General features: G+C 44.8%; 1 protein-coding gene across 2 annotated transcripts in view; it reads right to left on the reverse strand.

Moving 5' to 3' along the window:
* The window catches only part of LOC147693450 (uncharacterized), a 326,887-nt gene that overhangs the window by 164,735 nt on the left and 144,998 nt on the right, over positions 1 to 17,154 (reverse strand). For both annotated transcript variants that reach the window (XM_086933731.1, XM_086933730.1), the window contains exon 6: positions 6,285 to 6,893. In XM_086933731.1, coding sequence (XP_086789857.1) covers positions 6,285 to 6,893 — 609 coding nt within the window. The remainder of the gene's footprint in view (positions 1 to 6,284; positions 6,894 to 17,154) is intronic.

The raw sequence follows: 17,154 nt of genomic DNA on the forward strand, positions 1-17,154 counted from the left end.
GCAAAGATAGCAGTATGAACTTAGAGGCAAATACGTCAGTGGAATTGTTGGTCTATCCATTCATACTTGAACGTTGGACCTTCGCCTGAATACCAACTAGTTGGCATTCAGGAAAAAACTTAAGACTCATCTTTTTAAAATTCCTATTTCCTCCTTATGTTGTACCGCTTTTTGCCTTCAGCGCGGAGATACCCCATCCGGGGTGATTCAGGCGCTTTATAAATGTCTAAATAAAAAAATAAAAAATAAATAAACGTTCAGTGTATCGCGTAGAAGTGTTTGTTTGGGGGCGATCAAAGAGTGCTGTTTTTCCTTGTACTATTTTCTGCCATGCTATGGCATTGAGAATAACAGCCATGAAAAACTTAAGTTAGAGATTAGGCATGCTGATCTGCATGAAGACTTACCTAAAAACATGAACCGGAAGATTCAGGACACTTGGAAATAATCATTCCGCACACAGAAGGAAAATATCAGCTAGATAAATCTATAGCAGATCCTCTCGTGAGATGTGGTGTTCGATAATACGTTTATCTAGTGTCCAGTGCAACAAATAACTTAAAGAATCATTTAGATTGTCTATGAGAAGAGTGAGATCACTTAGTAATGTCTCTGTATAATTTACAATGAGATTCTGACACAGGCTTTAGCGTGTAAGCTAGGTCTATATATCAGCAATACATGTTGCAGCAAATGTTTAAAGCTTCAAAGGTAGTGCTTATGATTTGTAAAGGTTTACTATGTTGGATGTGAATATGGGTATTGTGACACATAAAAATACTGAATCCTTTCCCATAGGTCACCTGGCCCGGTATTAAAGAAAAGAATTCTGAGTTCAATCTCAGCGCAAACTTCTTGCAATCTTCGAGCGACTTGGTTGTCATAATTATGCAGAGCACACTAAGCGCACACATGCAGATGCCAACCGCCTGGCACCCTACTAGTATGGCTGATACGGAAAGAAATGGACAGACGTCCTTTGCTCTGTCTCGGGCCAACTGCTCCACACTCAGAGACATAGACACCACCTTCACGTGCCACTAGACGCAGCTGTACATGTCTCTGCATTCACAGCACCTCCTGGAGCCATTGATGACTTCTTATCCGATATTACGCTCCCGTAAATATCATTGGAATCTCGGGAGAAACTCAATAGGGAAATCACTCTCTTTGAGGTGCAGGAAGCAATATGTGCATTTGCCACTAGCAAAACCCCGGGACCTGATGGCCTGCCAGCTGAGCTCCATAAGGCATATGCCCCTCTATTGGTGTCCCATCTTAAGGCGCTAGATGATGCTGCCCGTGCTGTGACAGTTATCCCACCCACAATGAGTGATGCCCTACTTGTTTCATTGCCCAAGCCAGGCAGACACACACTAGACTTGGGGTATTAGAGATCACTTGCACTGTTTAATACAGATTACAAGATCCTTGCTAAAATATTGGTGAACCGCCTGGCAGCTCTAGTTCCAGTTAGTCAATTCCAATCAGAATTGCTTTGTATCTGAAAGGAACACCTCAATGAAACTTCATCGCCTTTTCGGAGTATTCACCTCGGCCACACAGCAATATCCCCACCAGGGGTGCCTGGTCTTGAACCTACACATGGCATTTGACTCCCTTAAGTGTCCCTTTTTAGGTCGAGCCTGGGTAGCGCATGCGCTGCTCTGCGGCATTTTGTATTGGAGTACGGAATAGAAGCCCCGCCCACATGTGTCATTGGCTTGTGTCATTGTCCTTCGTAAATGCTGGCTTCTGATTCGTTAATAGGCTTGTTAGTCCCTCCTTAGTACCGCCTTGTCTTCATTTGTACCTTCCCATGAGGACTGGCCCTTTTACTTTGGTTGTTACACATTATGTCTTTTTTAGTCTGTAAGCACTATTTTCTTTAATGAGTTTCTCCTACTGCAGGCACAACATGCTTTCCTGAAACATTTAGCGTGGTATGTGCCCTTTCACTTTCAAAGCAGCCCAGACAATGGTGGCCGCTTCTTTGAATATGTCTCGTATTTACAAGAGTTTGAGTTATTGGCTGTAAAAGACAATGCCTTTTATTTAGGTGTTAATTAGCAAAACAGATAAATAAAAGGCATTGCCATTAACAATGCCAATAGCTTAAACTCCCACAAATGTGAGACCTATTGCATTGCATATGCTTGATATTTGAGGTGCTACAAAGATTCAGCTTTGGCACCCGTTTCCTCTGATTGGCCAAACTTTTGTACACCAACCCCACAGCTAGGGTACAAATTGGTTGCCACATATCAAGCCCTTTTGATATACAATGAGGGACTCGTCAAGGTTGTTCATTATCTCCTCTTCTATTCTCTCTGGCACTTAAACTCCTGGCACACCACCTGCGTGCCCAGGGTCAACACTGGGGGAATCCCACTGGGGGATGATACACATTCAGTCTTGCTTTACGAGTACGACATGCTCCTGTACCTCAGAGACGTTAGAGCAATCCCCCCCCGCCCTCCTATAGGGAATCTGCTCAAAGATTTTGCAGCCATCTCTGGACTTGGGGTTAGCTGGACCAAGTTGTTCCTCTTCCACTTCAAATCATATGTATAATGAGAAGGGCACATAGGTTGAATAGCAGACTGCAACATTTTGTTACTTGGGGATCCGTATATATCATTAACCGGAAGACCTTCTGGAGGGCAATCTCGTTTGTGTGGTCTCTGCAATACGTGCTCAGATGTCCTTCTAGCAGTCCGTACAACTAATAGTGGCAGACGCGTGGCACTAACCATAATGGTGGTTCTGCCGTGGCTGCTTTATTACATCGCCAACCTCCCTCTTTTCATACACCAGCCCTTTTTCCGCTCCCTGGAACATATGATAGGTGTCCTCATTTGCCATAACACACGTCACAGGATAGCACTGCTTAAACTTTGCCTTCCGATAGACAGTGGTGGACTCAATGTCCCCAATTATTACCTGGCTTCACAGCTCCAATGGGTATCATGCTGGTTTGCGGGCATGAATCTTGCTGACACAGCCACATTACTCCTCTCTTGGAAACTGGAGTATGTATTGCACTTATTCCACCCACTTACTAAGGCTCCACCACCAATCATTCCTCTCCTTTGCACACAGATGCTATCGTAGAGGGACTCCGCAAATGCCACATCTCAGAGGCATGGGACACCCTTTTGGAGAATTTCAGTGAAGGGATTCCGACCACAACACTCACCTATTTACCATTAGTGCACTCTGTGCCCCATTCTACTGTCATATGCTGCCCTTATCTCCCCGTCCCCCCCCCAACCGGCTGCTTCCCCCAGGGCCTCGTGCCACTTTTGTTGTACTATTCTCAACACCGTGAATGAGTGAAGTGAATCCATTTTTCATGGTTTCAAGTTTCCTTGTTCTTTTCAGTTTTTTCTTATGGGGGATATATTGACTTTTATGTTTGCAATGCACAGTTGCAAGAGTATAATGATCCTTGCCACCTCGAATATTGTATGCGCCGTCTTTTTTTTAATGTTACCTGCACACGGATGGCTCGCATGAATAGACTACAGTATTGCATGTCGATTTTCTGGCTTGCAATGCTACTCAGAAGGAAACATGATCTATACACAGATTTTATTACATTGAACTTATCAGACGGTACCAACTGTATATTATATTTCAAAAGAAAATGTCAATAAAAAATATATATTCACAAAATCAAAAATTAAAGAAAAGTTTTCTGAGATCAGATTGGTGAGGGAAGATTGAATAGACAGCACACATAGGTGTGTGTGTGTGTGTGGGGGTGGGGGGGACTAGAGGCGTCAATGACATATTGATGCCAAATAGAGGTGTGCTAAATAGCAACTTGTAGCCTGGAAGTAAAACACAGAAAGGCTTAAAAGTAATCTGCAGGAGAATATGTAGTGGTGCTTTGGTGACTAATATGAGCTGAGATCACAGAAGTACGAAAGCCTCTACAATTAAGACTTATTTTTGCATTATGACAAAGTTGAAAATGTGTATGTGTAAATAGTACAGGTTTTCAAAAAGCATAGTATGAGAAAAGTGAGAAGCACAGAGACTGACAATAAATTTGTGATAATCTTCCACTCAGAAGTAAGTGACAGTGGAAAAGAGTCATGGGGTGCACAACAAACTGGCTTGAGTTTTGCGTCCTATCGTTATAAGGTGTGCCAGATGTTTGCCCATTAGAGGTCGGTTGGTTTTTCAACTATGACCTCCAGAAGTGGTTCTGCTGCTTACCGGAGCAAATGATGTGCACTGCGCACCACATCTTTCTCCTTCAGAAATGTAAAACTCTGCCCTCTTTAGCTGAGTGGACACAGAGAGGTCCATGGAGAGCCAGCAGTGAAGTTGCAAGCCTAGACAATTTTTTAGCTAGTGTCAAGGTCAGATAGATGACCCTTCCTTCGTAAGCTTGACTCATTTGACATAGGTGTGGTGTTATGCTGCCAAGCAGATCTGCTCAGTGCTGGAGGAAGACTATTTTGAATGGGAAAGATCAGTGTGAGCTGTGACAAACAGATCACACATTCTTTCCACTGCCGCTCACTACTGCTGCCACACACTCACCTACGCTCTCTCACAATATCACCACACCCACATTTTATTTTGGGATGGATGGAAATCTGTGCATATGGTGGGTGCAGACGGGCAATGCAGTGTGTTTTGCCAACAAAAATGGTTGCTGACAGAGACAAGAGATTTGCTTCTGTGTGCAATATTTATAATAGGAATGAGGATTTGTAAGTGAGTTTTATTAGGTTTATGGTAGAGGTGCACGTATTAACATACTGCCCTCCTCTCTATCAGCTCTATCTTCATGGAGTGTTTCTCGCTCACTCTTTCTCCCGCTTTGCAGCTCCATTGCCTGTTGTGGTGTGAGTATGCAGCTTTGCTCTTTGTGGGTGTGTCACATCAGGAGACGTGCACGCAACAGTGCTCCTGTGTTAATGTTAGAATGCATTCCATGCATGAGAGGGTCCCACTAGAGACAGTTGGTAGGATTCACATGACAGGATGCTGAGCAGGGTAGAACTGTAGCTTCTGGTTTTAGGGTTGTATTAGAAGTGTTACATGAACCTGGCATGACATGGACATTCAATGCTTCCCTCTTTCTCTCCTCTGCACTTTTAATCCGTCCAGACGAAACTGTCTATTCTGTCCTTATCCCTATCACACAGCCTCAAGACGGAGGATGAGAAGTGGGTTTCATGGAGTGATTTGAGCATGCAATCTACCCATCCTTCTTCTTGTGAGAGAGGATTGCCCAGCCCAGAAGCAAACGCAGCCAGTCACGTTTGCACAGTTACCCATCATGGTCTGGTAAGAGTGGTAATACCGGGTGAAAGCATATGTAACCTCTGGCTATGAAGGAAATAGGGCACCCTTCAACGCCTACCACTCTCACAGGAGCATGCGCATCCTTACCTTATCGCCCCCTGCAAAGCAACATATCCCAGCAATATACGCCCTCAATAGGACACTTTGAAACCCTAAAAACATGGCAACACATAAGGGGTAAAAGACACCTTATAGTACAGAAAGATGTACCATAAGGAATCATTAGAGCGAAAGCTTTGAAGTAAAAAAAAGATGGATTAAGGGTCTGATTTAGAATTCGGCAGACGGGTTACTCTGCCACAAGCATGAGGAATAGCCTGTCCGCTGTATGACAAGTACCACTGGAATTAATGTACTTGTAATTTGCCGGACAGGATATCCACCATATTTGTGACCAGCCGCAGACATCTAAATCAGGGCCTCAGTCTTTAAAAACAGATTGGTCCTGTTAGGGCTTGGGTTTATATGTCACTGTTACAAAAGGAAAGCATATGCTGATTGCATACATAAACATGTTGGCGTGAAGGTAGGAAGGAAACCTAGAATGGTGTACCACTGCCCGGAACCAGCATGTAGTCTTAAGGTACTAAACAAGATGAAGTGAGAAATGTGTGCTGAGGTTACAGATCATACTGTGGCCTCCATTGAGGTGTGTTATGATTAGCTCATTGTCACAAATACAACCCTTACAGAGGAGGTCATGGTTTGTACAAAGTCAAAGAAGGGCAGCTGAAGAAAAGGATTACAATTCAAACTTTAATTGTGACTGTTTATCCCCCAAACAACGTTTCTTTCTTTTCCTCCAGATCAATGTAAATAACTTTCAAAAATGCAACTCTGCCATGCATTAATTAAGGCTTTTGGGTGCTCAGACATGCGCCTCATAGGGTTAGTGCCTTTAAGTTGAGGTTACACGTTTGCATACATGCGACGACAAGAATGGACTGCATTCCTACCTGCATGGCAAGTCTGGTGCTCTGTCAGACCCTGGTGTGTCATAAAGCCATGCCCATATTCAGAACCTGTAAGAAGCTGCTCCCCTGCATGGAAAGTCTTGTGAACATCAAGATCACGACTGCATTCTTCCCTAAAATCTCTTAACTCTCGTAAATCCTGTCTGAAAGATTTTTGGTGATTGACCATCTGCAAGTTCTCGCGGAAGCTTTCTCCAGAATCTTTGAAGATTAATGATGATGCATGATTTTTCTTTTCTGTGTAAAGTTGCTCCTGGTCAATCAAGTGAGTCTTGTACCTGACAAAATTTGTAGAACTTCCTAAAGGGTTAGCTATTTTGTAGCCACACATGTTATGGGAGGGCTCAACAGCAGTGTATGGTTTTATTATTGTATGGATTTTCATTTGTTCAGAGGGAGTTGTTTGGCCTTCAACGCCATTCCTTCCACAAAAAGATTCATCTTTTTCTTGGCTTTCAGAATCACGAAGACTCTTTTGTTCATCCGCCAAGCAAGGGATAACGTGCATGGTATTCCTAGATGCCACACCAAGCCTCTCCAACTTCTCAGGACTTTCTTCAGAGTACACCTCTCCTCCGTTAAACCGGTCACCTGTCAGAATTAGAACAAAGCAGAATTACCGAAGTGTTGATAAAGACAAAAAAAAACAAGCTTAAATGACTATTAGAAGGAAGTTCTATGCTTAAAGGTAGAATTAAGTAGCCTAGATCAAGCTTTTTATCATTTTTATCCAGAGTAGAGAAAAATCTACTTAACTGCAACAATATGCGTGGATTCCGTAATATTTCCTGCACAGAGTGTGGTTTGCAGTAGGGAACTACGCCGCTTGCATAGGTTGCAGCTACTTGAAGGTGATCCTTTTTCTCATGACATTTGACCTGGGACATAACAATTGGGACCATTATCTCTTTAACCATCCCGACTAGGAGTTTAACTGCCTGAAAAGGATACTAAAATATCTTGACCTGGACAACGTATTTTCTAATTGGTGCCTTAGGAGCTAATAACTAGCTATAAAATGATAGATGACAGAGGTGCTTGGGTCCCCCAAAGTCCAAAGTCAACACCGTTAGAAGATCATCTGCGGCAATTTTAGGTTTTGCTAAGCGGCTTGGCGGGAAACCCTGCGAAGCAATTCTAACCATCTACAGAGCAAAAACAATTGCCGTAGCGAGATACGGGGCTGCAAAATGGGGATATAAAAATCCTGAGCAAATCCAGCAGGAGGAAAATAAATTTCTCCGTGCCCTCCTTGGCTTACCACAATCTTCAGCCACCTTTTCAATTCACCAGGAATTAGGTATGGGCTACATTGCTGATATGCTGGAGAAAGCCAAGGATATTCAATGGCTATCTTACATTAAAATAATGACTAAGGCCCTGGGTCGACCAGCAATTTTTACAAACCCAGAGGCCGTAATGAAAGCTGTCTTAAAATGGATTAAAGTAAACTTTATTAAAATCAGAGAGCAGGAGCGAGAGATGGAACAAGTCAGAAAACCCATGGTTAGGGAGCACTATCTATTGATCTCGACCATGTCTATCCAACCGTACCTTATGTTAGTAACAATCCCGTTTCATCGTTGGGTATTGACAAAGTTTAGATTTAATCAGATGCATACATTATTAACCGATCACAAAACATGGTGTAAGCCAGAGGATGCTCCCCCCTGTAGATGTGATGGCCATTCTCTCCAGGATACTACCCATTTTATGTTTTTTTGGTCCTCTGTATAGAATAACCAGAAGAAAGTTTATTGTACCTCTGTTAAAGGAAAAGGGATTCCTGCAAGTTAAACCAGCGCTATTTTATCTGCAGTTAATGGAATCCCCAGTAATTATGTTTGGAGTAGCAAGTTTTATAGTGGCTTCCATTCGTTGTAAGAACCGGAATGCAATAGATTAACTGATACTGCTGCGGTATTTTTATTACTTTTATTATATCAAATGAAATGTCATTTTAAAAATAGGGAAAAACTTTTTGCACATGTATATATACAACTTTTTTTTAACTGTTTTATGTAATTACTGTAATCCCTCTTGTATTGTGACTTTTATGATTTTTTATGAATCAAATAAATTGGTTTTTTGACTTTGACTTTTTAACTAGCTATAAAATAGTAAAATGCACGTTTCTCTACAATTATGCTAGTACAGGATAGACAAGTTATTTTATTATTATTATTTTTTGTATTTCAAAGAATTTATTGTAATTCGACAGCAGTATACAGCTACAGTGCGCCACCAACCCTGGGGCCGGCAGCTACAAATATCAAGACGCAATTATGACACACACAGCTTGTATGCCGACATCCAGTAGCCCTGGCAGTGTATGCGGTTCAATTATAAATTGTTATGAAATTCCTTGTAACTATAACATGAAAATAAGTGAACACAAAATATACCATATTCATTCTAATAATGTCTTTGTTCCAATAAGTGATATTTTATATATACCCGCTACCCCCCACCCCCGTCTGCCTGCATCTGTCCGATTTGTCCAACATTGGTTCTACATTTACTTATATGGTGATGTCCGATAGATGGCTATTATTTCTTACATTGGTATCATTTTCACAATCCCCGGGTCCAGTGATCACAACACAGCCATCGCGCTGTACATCCCTATGCCAGTCCCTGCGGCCCACCACTCAACAAGGCACACATTTCAGGAAGGCGTGCCAGAATAATGATTAGCACCCCCCGCCTCCAGCCATGCCACATACGGCTCCCAAATATCCACTGGCCTGGATCGGACTGGTGTTAGTTCCCAATACAGAGTCAGTTGGTCTTTGCAATACATGGCCGTATGTAGCCAGCCAGCAACCGTGGACGATCTTGCTCTTTTCCAATGTATCGCCACTTGACGCTTGGCCAACGATAACAGCATGGCTACCAACTTACGCTATCCTCTTGGGATCTTTTGTACATGCCCCAACAGTGTCATTAGTGGCGTGAGCGATATCTATGTGGCTGTATTATCTCTAATGTGTTCAACCACTTCCACCCAAAACTGGGCTATTCGCCTACAGGACCAAGCAAAGTGTATGAATGTTGTGTCCTGAAATCCACAGTGCCAGCATAAAGGCCCATACGGTGCAATTCCACGGGCGTGCGGTACACCCTGTGTAAAAATTAAAGTGTATTAGCCGAAGTCTGTAGTTCGGCGATAAGCTCTCTAGTTGTGAGCAGCAATATATCCACTGTTGTTCCGAGATTGGGGTTGCAATGTCCTTTTCCCATTGTACTCTAGAGGTGTATGACACTCTGGGGGATGTCCTTTGTGTCGTATTGTAGATGCGTGTAATCAGTTTCTTGGGAGAGGGATTAGAAAGGACACTCTCCAGAGCAGGGAGAGTCTGTGGTTCCTGGGGAATTTCAGCGTATCGTGCTTTGCAGGCCGCCTTGAGCTGGTAGAATAGTAGTGTGTCTGATATTGAAGGTGTCTGTTCTTTACACATATGTTGCAGTGTTAGGAATGTGGCTGCTGGGTATAAATCACCAGCCTTTTCCAGCCCTGACGCTTTCGCCCGCAGAGCAGTGGCCTTATCTGTAAGCGGGGTCAGCAGTGGGTTGCCTCCTATAGGCATGGACGGAGCATACAGTTCTTTTACTCCTGCTCGTTTTGCTATACCTTGCCATGCCCATCTCGTCGCTCCAATCGTGTCGATTTCTCTATGGGGTCGTTAATAAGTCTGGTACACTGCCGCGTTCAGCGGAATCGGTGCAAACCTATCTATTTCTATTGCTACTTGTGGCTGGAACGGCGTTGGGTGGTGCCAAAAGTGTAGGAACTGTCCTCGCATAGAGTATGCATAGAGTTCGAAGTCAGGGGCGCCTAACCTTCCTTGTTCAAAGGGCAGTGTCAATAGACTCCAGCAGACACGTGGCTGTCTGCCCGCCCATACTAACTCAAGCACGGCCGTTCTAAGACGTTTAAAAAAATTTACAGTAAGCGGCATTGGTGCATTGACAAATAAATATAACAGTTTAGGAAGTAGGACCATTTTCGTGATTGCTATGCTTCCCAATAGTGCGAGGGGGAGTTTTTTCCATCTTTGTACCTTAGTGTCAATCCAGTCTATAACCCTCCCGTAATTGGCCATCCACAAGTCCTGCGTAGATCTACTTATAATTATGCCCAGGTAACATGTCTCCGACTCCACCCATTGAATGGGGTACTCTGTCATGCAGTGCTATGTCTCGTCCGTGAGTGCTAGTAATGTGGATTTTGTCCAATTGATTTGGATCCCCGTTAGGCCCCCATACCTGATCACCTCTCTCAATATATCATTGAAGTTATCTTTGGGATCAGTCATATAAATGGTCATATCGTCCACGTACATTGAAATTAATAGACCCTTGGTTGTAAATCCAATGCTCCTGTGTGTGGTGCTGGCGAAGCGTCGCCGCCAAAGGTTCTGTCGCAATAGCAAAGAGCAACGGCGACAGAGGACAGCCCTGCCTCGTACCACGGGTAATGTCAAAGGGATCAGAAACCTGTCCGTTCACTCGCACCCGTGCCATCGGGTTAGAATATAAAATCTGAATTTGGTGGATGAAGGCAGGGTTAAGGCCAATACGGGCCAACAAAAAGAAAAGGAATTTCAATGGCAGTAAGTCAAAGACCTTGGTTGCGTCCAATAGCGCCGCCTTCTTAATTTTTCTTCTCTGCTTCCCCCCGTACCACAGTATACAAATCTTCTGGATCCAACATTGTGAAAGCTAGTCCTTAGAGATTAAAGACGCAGTGTTTGAGGCCAGATCACATTGTGCATACATGATCTTTGTGAGAGTCCTGTTCAAGGTAATCTATCCAGAATCTGCTTTATCAATGGACACATTTTAGGAGCTTCTGTCCAAAGTGGGAGTTTCAGGACTTTGTCAGACAGAAGCAAAAGGTAAACAGACTTTTACTCTCTGGCCCCAGAGACAGTGATCTGAATATTTTCATTAGGTTACCAGAATATTCTGGACTTAATATCGTCTGACAAAAATATTGTGCCCTAATGAGAGTTTATAAAAAGAGCACTCAATCGGAGTTAGGGCCCACTATTTATGTCAGACAATATATATATATATATATATTTTTTTTAAAACATTTTTTATGACAGTTTCAGCAGGCTTGGCAATACATACAGAAATCACTTACATTACATTAATTACTCGAGTGCATTCCATCCATAAGTGTTCGAATTTTTTATATGATGCGCACCCTCACACGGCGTCAATACCCCTTCCAGTAATTTCCCAGTCTATACCTCCTCCATCTCCTCATCTGAACTATCTCCATCTGATTCCGCCAGCGGATCAGAAATGTCCCCTCTGAAGGCATTCCAGGGAGCCCATATTTCATTCCATTTTTGCGGACATTTCCTTACGGTATACACTGTACGTTCAGTAATCATTGTTAGGTCCGTGTTTCTGCACCAAGCGGACAGCGTTGGTGCCTCCGCAGCTCCCCATTTCTGAGAAATGTCTCTCTTAGCAATTAAGAGCCCCAGCATGACCCATATCAGTCCATATCGTGTGAGATCATTGGGCTCTCATATGTTTAGCAGACATCGTCTTGGTTCTGGCAGCAGCGAAATTTCTGTTGTCTGCGAAATAGTGCTTAGCACCTGTCTCCAATAGTTCATTATTATTGGGCAGTCCCATACTGTATGAAAAAAGGTTCCCTCCTCCCCGCAGCCTCTTAAGCAGAATGGGTGTGGAGCCCTCTGTATTTTGTGTAGTGTTGCCCTAGTGTAGTATATTCTATGAAAGATTTTAAGTTGCACCAGTCGCAACCTTGCCGAGATGCCCACCTCCCTAGGGGATGCTAGGGCCTCTCTCCATTCTGGCTCGTCTATGTCTCCCACCTCTGCTATCCATTTCCCTTTCAAGTTACCCGTGGGGTCAGGTAAATTATTAAGAAGCTTCCGGTACGTGAGAGAAGTGGCCTTTTGTGGCATATGGTCCGTCAGCAGTCTCTCCTCTAATGGGGAGGCCTCAGGGACTTCAGTGTTTGATGGGAGTACCGCCAGTAAAGCGTGTCTTATTTGCATGTATCTAAATGTTCCATTCTGGCCCAGTTCGTATTGTTGTTGCAACTGCAGAAATGGGATCACCTCTCCCTTGTCCCACATATTCCCAACTGTGGAGATGCCTATGTTGTCCCACATTGTAAAGCCTTTACACCTCCGCAGCTGCCCCAGTGCCTTGGCGTCCCAGAGTGGGGTCATTTTTGTTATCACTCCTCTCCACCCCAGCCTGGCGTGTGCTGCATACTAGATCAGCGCTGTGTGTTTAATAGGTCCCACTAGTTTCGCGATCATACCTCGGTTATAGAGCGCCGCTAGCATATTGTTAGTTCCCAATTGAGCCCTGTCTGCGCTGTATGCTGGGTCATCATGAGGTGCGTGTATCCAGTGATTTATGACTTTGAGCTGTGCGGCCCAGTAATACAGCTGGAGATGTGGGAGTGCTATCCCTCCATCGTACCAGCTGCCATATAATTTCACCTGGGCTATGCGCGCCGGGCGATTGCCCCAAAGAAGGACCGAGACCAGTGCTGCCACTTGCTTGAAATATCGGGGTGGGATCAGATCGGGCGTATTTTCCAGGGCGTACAGAAATCGGGGGAGAGCCTTCATTTTGTACAGTGCTGCCCTGCCGGGAAGTGTGAGGGGTAGTGACGCCCAATGTTTCACGTCGCGTTTAAGTTTCTCCAGCGGGGGGGCTAAATTTTTGGAGAAGAAATCGGTCGTGAAGTTAGTGATGTGTATTCCTAAATATTTAAATGAGTCATCTGCAATCAGCAGTGGACACTCCGCCGAGAGAATTGGTCTCGGTCCCTTGAGTCAACACCGTCTCCTCGGCGTGCTTCAACATCCTACGCATGCTACGAAAGATCTTCTGGTGGATCCCCACCGAGACCAGGAAGACCGTCACGCAGGCCCTCGTCACTAGTCGACTGGACTACGGCAACACCCTCTACGCCGGTACCACCGCCAAGCTCCAGAAGAGACTCCAGCGGATCCAGAACGCCTCAGCCAGACTCATCCTCGACATCCCACGAACCAGCCACATCTCCGGACATCTGAGAGACCTGCACTGGCTCCCCGTCAACAAAAGAATCACCTTCCGCCTCCTCACCCACGCACACAAAGCCCTACACGACCAAGGCCCGAGCTACCTCAACAACCGAATCAACTTCTACGCTCCCAAACGCCACCTCCGATCAGCCAACCACACCCTCGCCGCCGTCCCCCGCATCCGAAGAGCGACAACAGGAGGAAGGTCCTTCTCCTACCTGGCCGCCAAGACCTGGAACTCCCTCCCGACCGACCTGCGCCTGACCCAAGACCACCTCTCCTTCAGGAAGAAGCTGAAGACCTGGCTGTTCGAGCAGTAACGGCACCCCCCTCCCCCCAGCGCCTTGAGACCCTACGGGTAAGTAGTGCGCTCTATAAATGTCTTTGATTGATTGATTGATTGAGAATATACATAACCGATTTAGACCAATTTATGGTATACCCTGAAAATCTACCATGGGTGTTACAGATATTAAGTAGCTCTGGTATGCCGCTATTCGGCTCTGATAGATACACCAGCTTGTCATCGGCATATAATGAAACACGGTCTTCCCAACCTTCCGTCCAGTGGATCCCCTTTAGCAATGGGGTTTGCCTAATTACTGTCGCAAGCGGCTCCAGTACCAGCCCGAACAACAGCGGCGACAGAGGGCATCCTTGACGTGTGCCCCGCGTCAAAGCTATCTCCCCTGATATGTGACCATTCGCCGTTACTCTAGCGACCGGATTAGTGTACAGGAGCTTTATCCACGCGCAGAATTTAGGGCCAAATCCCACACGCGCCAAGACTGCAAATAAATACTGCCACTCTACCATGTCAAATGCCATTTTTGCGTCTTATGCCAAAATAACTGCCGGTTCTACCAGATCCGAGGCCCTTGCTACTGCTCCTTGTACTCTTCTAAGATTGAGGGCCGTGTTCCTGTGAGGCATAAATCCGGACTGATCCGGGTGTATCAGTTTTGGCAGATAGGCTATAAATCTGGTTGTTAGTAGTTTTGCTAGGATTTTGCCCTCTGCGTTCAGCAGTGAGATCGGACAGTACGATGAACTTTCAGTTGGTGGTTTATCCGGCTTCAGGATTGCTATTATCGTCGCATTTCGTTGGTCTAATGGTAGTTCTGCCCCTTTTCTAAGCTCTCTTCAAACATGGCCAGAAGATGTGGGTCCACTGTTCCTGCCATTACTTTATACCATTCTACTGGTATTCCATTCGGGCCTAGAGCTTTCCCTGATTTTACCGAATGTATAGCGGTTTGGAGTTCTTCCAGCGTTAAGTCCGCCTCTAATTCTAAGGCCGCTTCCGGCGCAAGAGTGGCCATATCAATGTGTCGGAGAGATTCTCTTATGTCCGCCTCTGATAGACATGTAGTAGGGGTATATACTTCTCTAAAGTGATCCGCCAAGATATTCACTATGTCGTCAGGATATGTTGTAAGCATCCCTTCCTTCGACCAGAGCTGCTGTATACCTCTTACGCATTCTCTATTCCTATATAACCAGGCCAACATTTTGCCCGCCTTATCCCCTTCGTCATAAACTCTGTCTCTTGTCGCCGTGGTATTCTCAACTGTCCGCACTTTTAAGTGATCCCTATATTGTTGCTGGCATAAATTCAGTGTGTGTGCTGTGTCAGAGGTTGGGTTTGTCGAATGTAGATGTAGGGGACACTTTTATAGCGCGTCTATCACTCCATGGAGTATCTTGGCGCTCAAAACCAGATGGCATGGTTTAAGGAAAAGATTGACCAATGGTGACGCTTACACTTTACACCAATGCTATGCAGGCCGCATCTGTAAGAGAGAACACCCAGGTCTTTAGAGCTTTCCTAAACTGTGTTTCGTGGGACAGTGACCTGAGGTGAAGTGGGAGCTTATTCCAGGCTCTAGCTCCCAAGACAAAAAGAGATTTTCCTCCTTTGGTAGCCAGTCTAAATCTGGGGATGATTAGCAGCTTCTGATTAGCAGACCTCAAGCAGCGGGTAGGATGGTATCGTTTAAAGCCGTTACACAAATATTTAGGCCCTTGCTGTAGAAAGGCTCTAAATGTGATCAGCAGGATCTTAAATAAGATCCTTTTGCCAACTGACAACCAATGCAGTGCTTTAAGCGCAGCTGACGCAGATGACTTACGGGGCCAACGTAGCACCAGCCGAGCAGCAGCATGTTGGACCATCTATAGCCTATGGAGTACGGACTCATTGACTTCCAGCATAAAGGCTATTACAGTAAACCAGCCTCAAACTTATTAAGGCAACTGCGACTGATTTTCTGGCTGACAGAGGAAGAAGATCAAAAAACGTCCTCAAAGATTTGATTGTGTGAAAACACATACCGGCTACGGCCACTGCTTGCTGTTTAAAGCACAGTTGGTCGTCAAATTTAATGCCCAGGTTTCGAGCAGATGAAATGGTATCGGGGGGGCTCAGCATCGTCAGGCCACCAGTTTTTCGGGGAAAACAGATTTTGATTTCCAAAAGGCAAGATCTCTGTCTTGCCACAATTGCATTTAAGGTGATTATCAGTCATCCATTTAAATGTAGCTGTTAGGCAATTCTTCAGGTTTTCCTCCGCCCCAAGCAATTCCCCATCCAGTACCAGAATAAGCTGAGTGTCATCTGCATATGATATTGTACTGATGTTAAATGATGCAATTAGCTCAATCAGGGGTACCATATATAGATTAAAAAGAACAGGGCTTAACCTCGAGCCCTGAGGGACCCCAGAGCTGATGACCTTAGCTTCTGACTGGAATTTGCCCAGGACTGTAATTTGGCGTCTATTGTTCAGGAAGTTCCCAAGCCAACCCAAGACCGTCCCTCCTATTCCTGCGGCCACCAACCGGTCCACTAAGATGCTATGTGAGACCGTGTCGAAGGCTGCCGACAGATCTAATAAAATCAAGACAGCCTTCTTTCCCTGGTCTATGGCCATTCGTAGGGTCTCTGCCGTGAACAACAGGGCAGACTCAGTAGAGTGTTTTGACTGAAACCCAGACTGGTTGGGATGTAAGATGTTATTCTCCTCCAAATAGCTCGTGAGTTGGCTGTTGACGAACTTTTCCACCAGTTTGAACACCACAGGGAGTTTGCAGTTTCTGCCTCCTGGAGTGCCCTTTCTAGCTCTGTTAGTTCTCTTTGACGCTCCCGCTTATACCCAGTGATAGACGCAATAGCCTGCCCCCTAAAGACAGCTTTATAAGCCTCCCACAAAATAATTGCAGAGTCAACTGAGGTTGCATTTTCCACAAAGTAGAGTTTGGTTGTGTTGCGGAGTGATTTTTTGATGGTCGGGACTGCAAGGTAGCCTGGGTGTATGGGATGGAACGAGATTTAGATGTTCTTTTCCTCACGGAAACGTGGACAAATGATAGCTCCCAATCGGATATTGTACGGGCTCTACCCTCCAATTATGCCATACATAGACAAGACCGACCTGATGGTCGGGGGGGAGGGATTGGCATTATATTTAGGAATGTCCTTGGATGCCGAATAGAAAACCTCTCAATCTCTGGATCTGAAAGTTTTAAATTTGCCATCTCCTTCTCTCCTATTTGCACTTTCTCTGGAATCTTGCTCTAAAGACCCCCAGGTCCGTATGCCCAATTTTGTGAAGATCTCTCTTGTATAGCTATAAACTACTCTAGCACCATTCCCAATTTTACCATCTTGGGAGATTTTAACATACATGCAGAGGAATCTGACGCGCCGGCCTGTATAAATTTGACTACCGGTCTGGAAGTTCTTCATTTGAAGCAACTAGTTACAGATTCTACAC

Source organism: Lissotriton vulgaris, chromosome 8 (assembly GCF_964263255.1).
Source record: "Lissotriton vulgaris chromosome 8, aLisVul1.2, whole genome shotgun sequence".
Lineage (NCBI taxonomy): Eukaryota > Metazoa > Chordata > Amphibia > Caudata > Salamandridae > Lissotriton > Lissotriton vulgaris.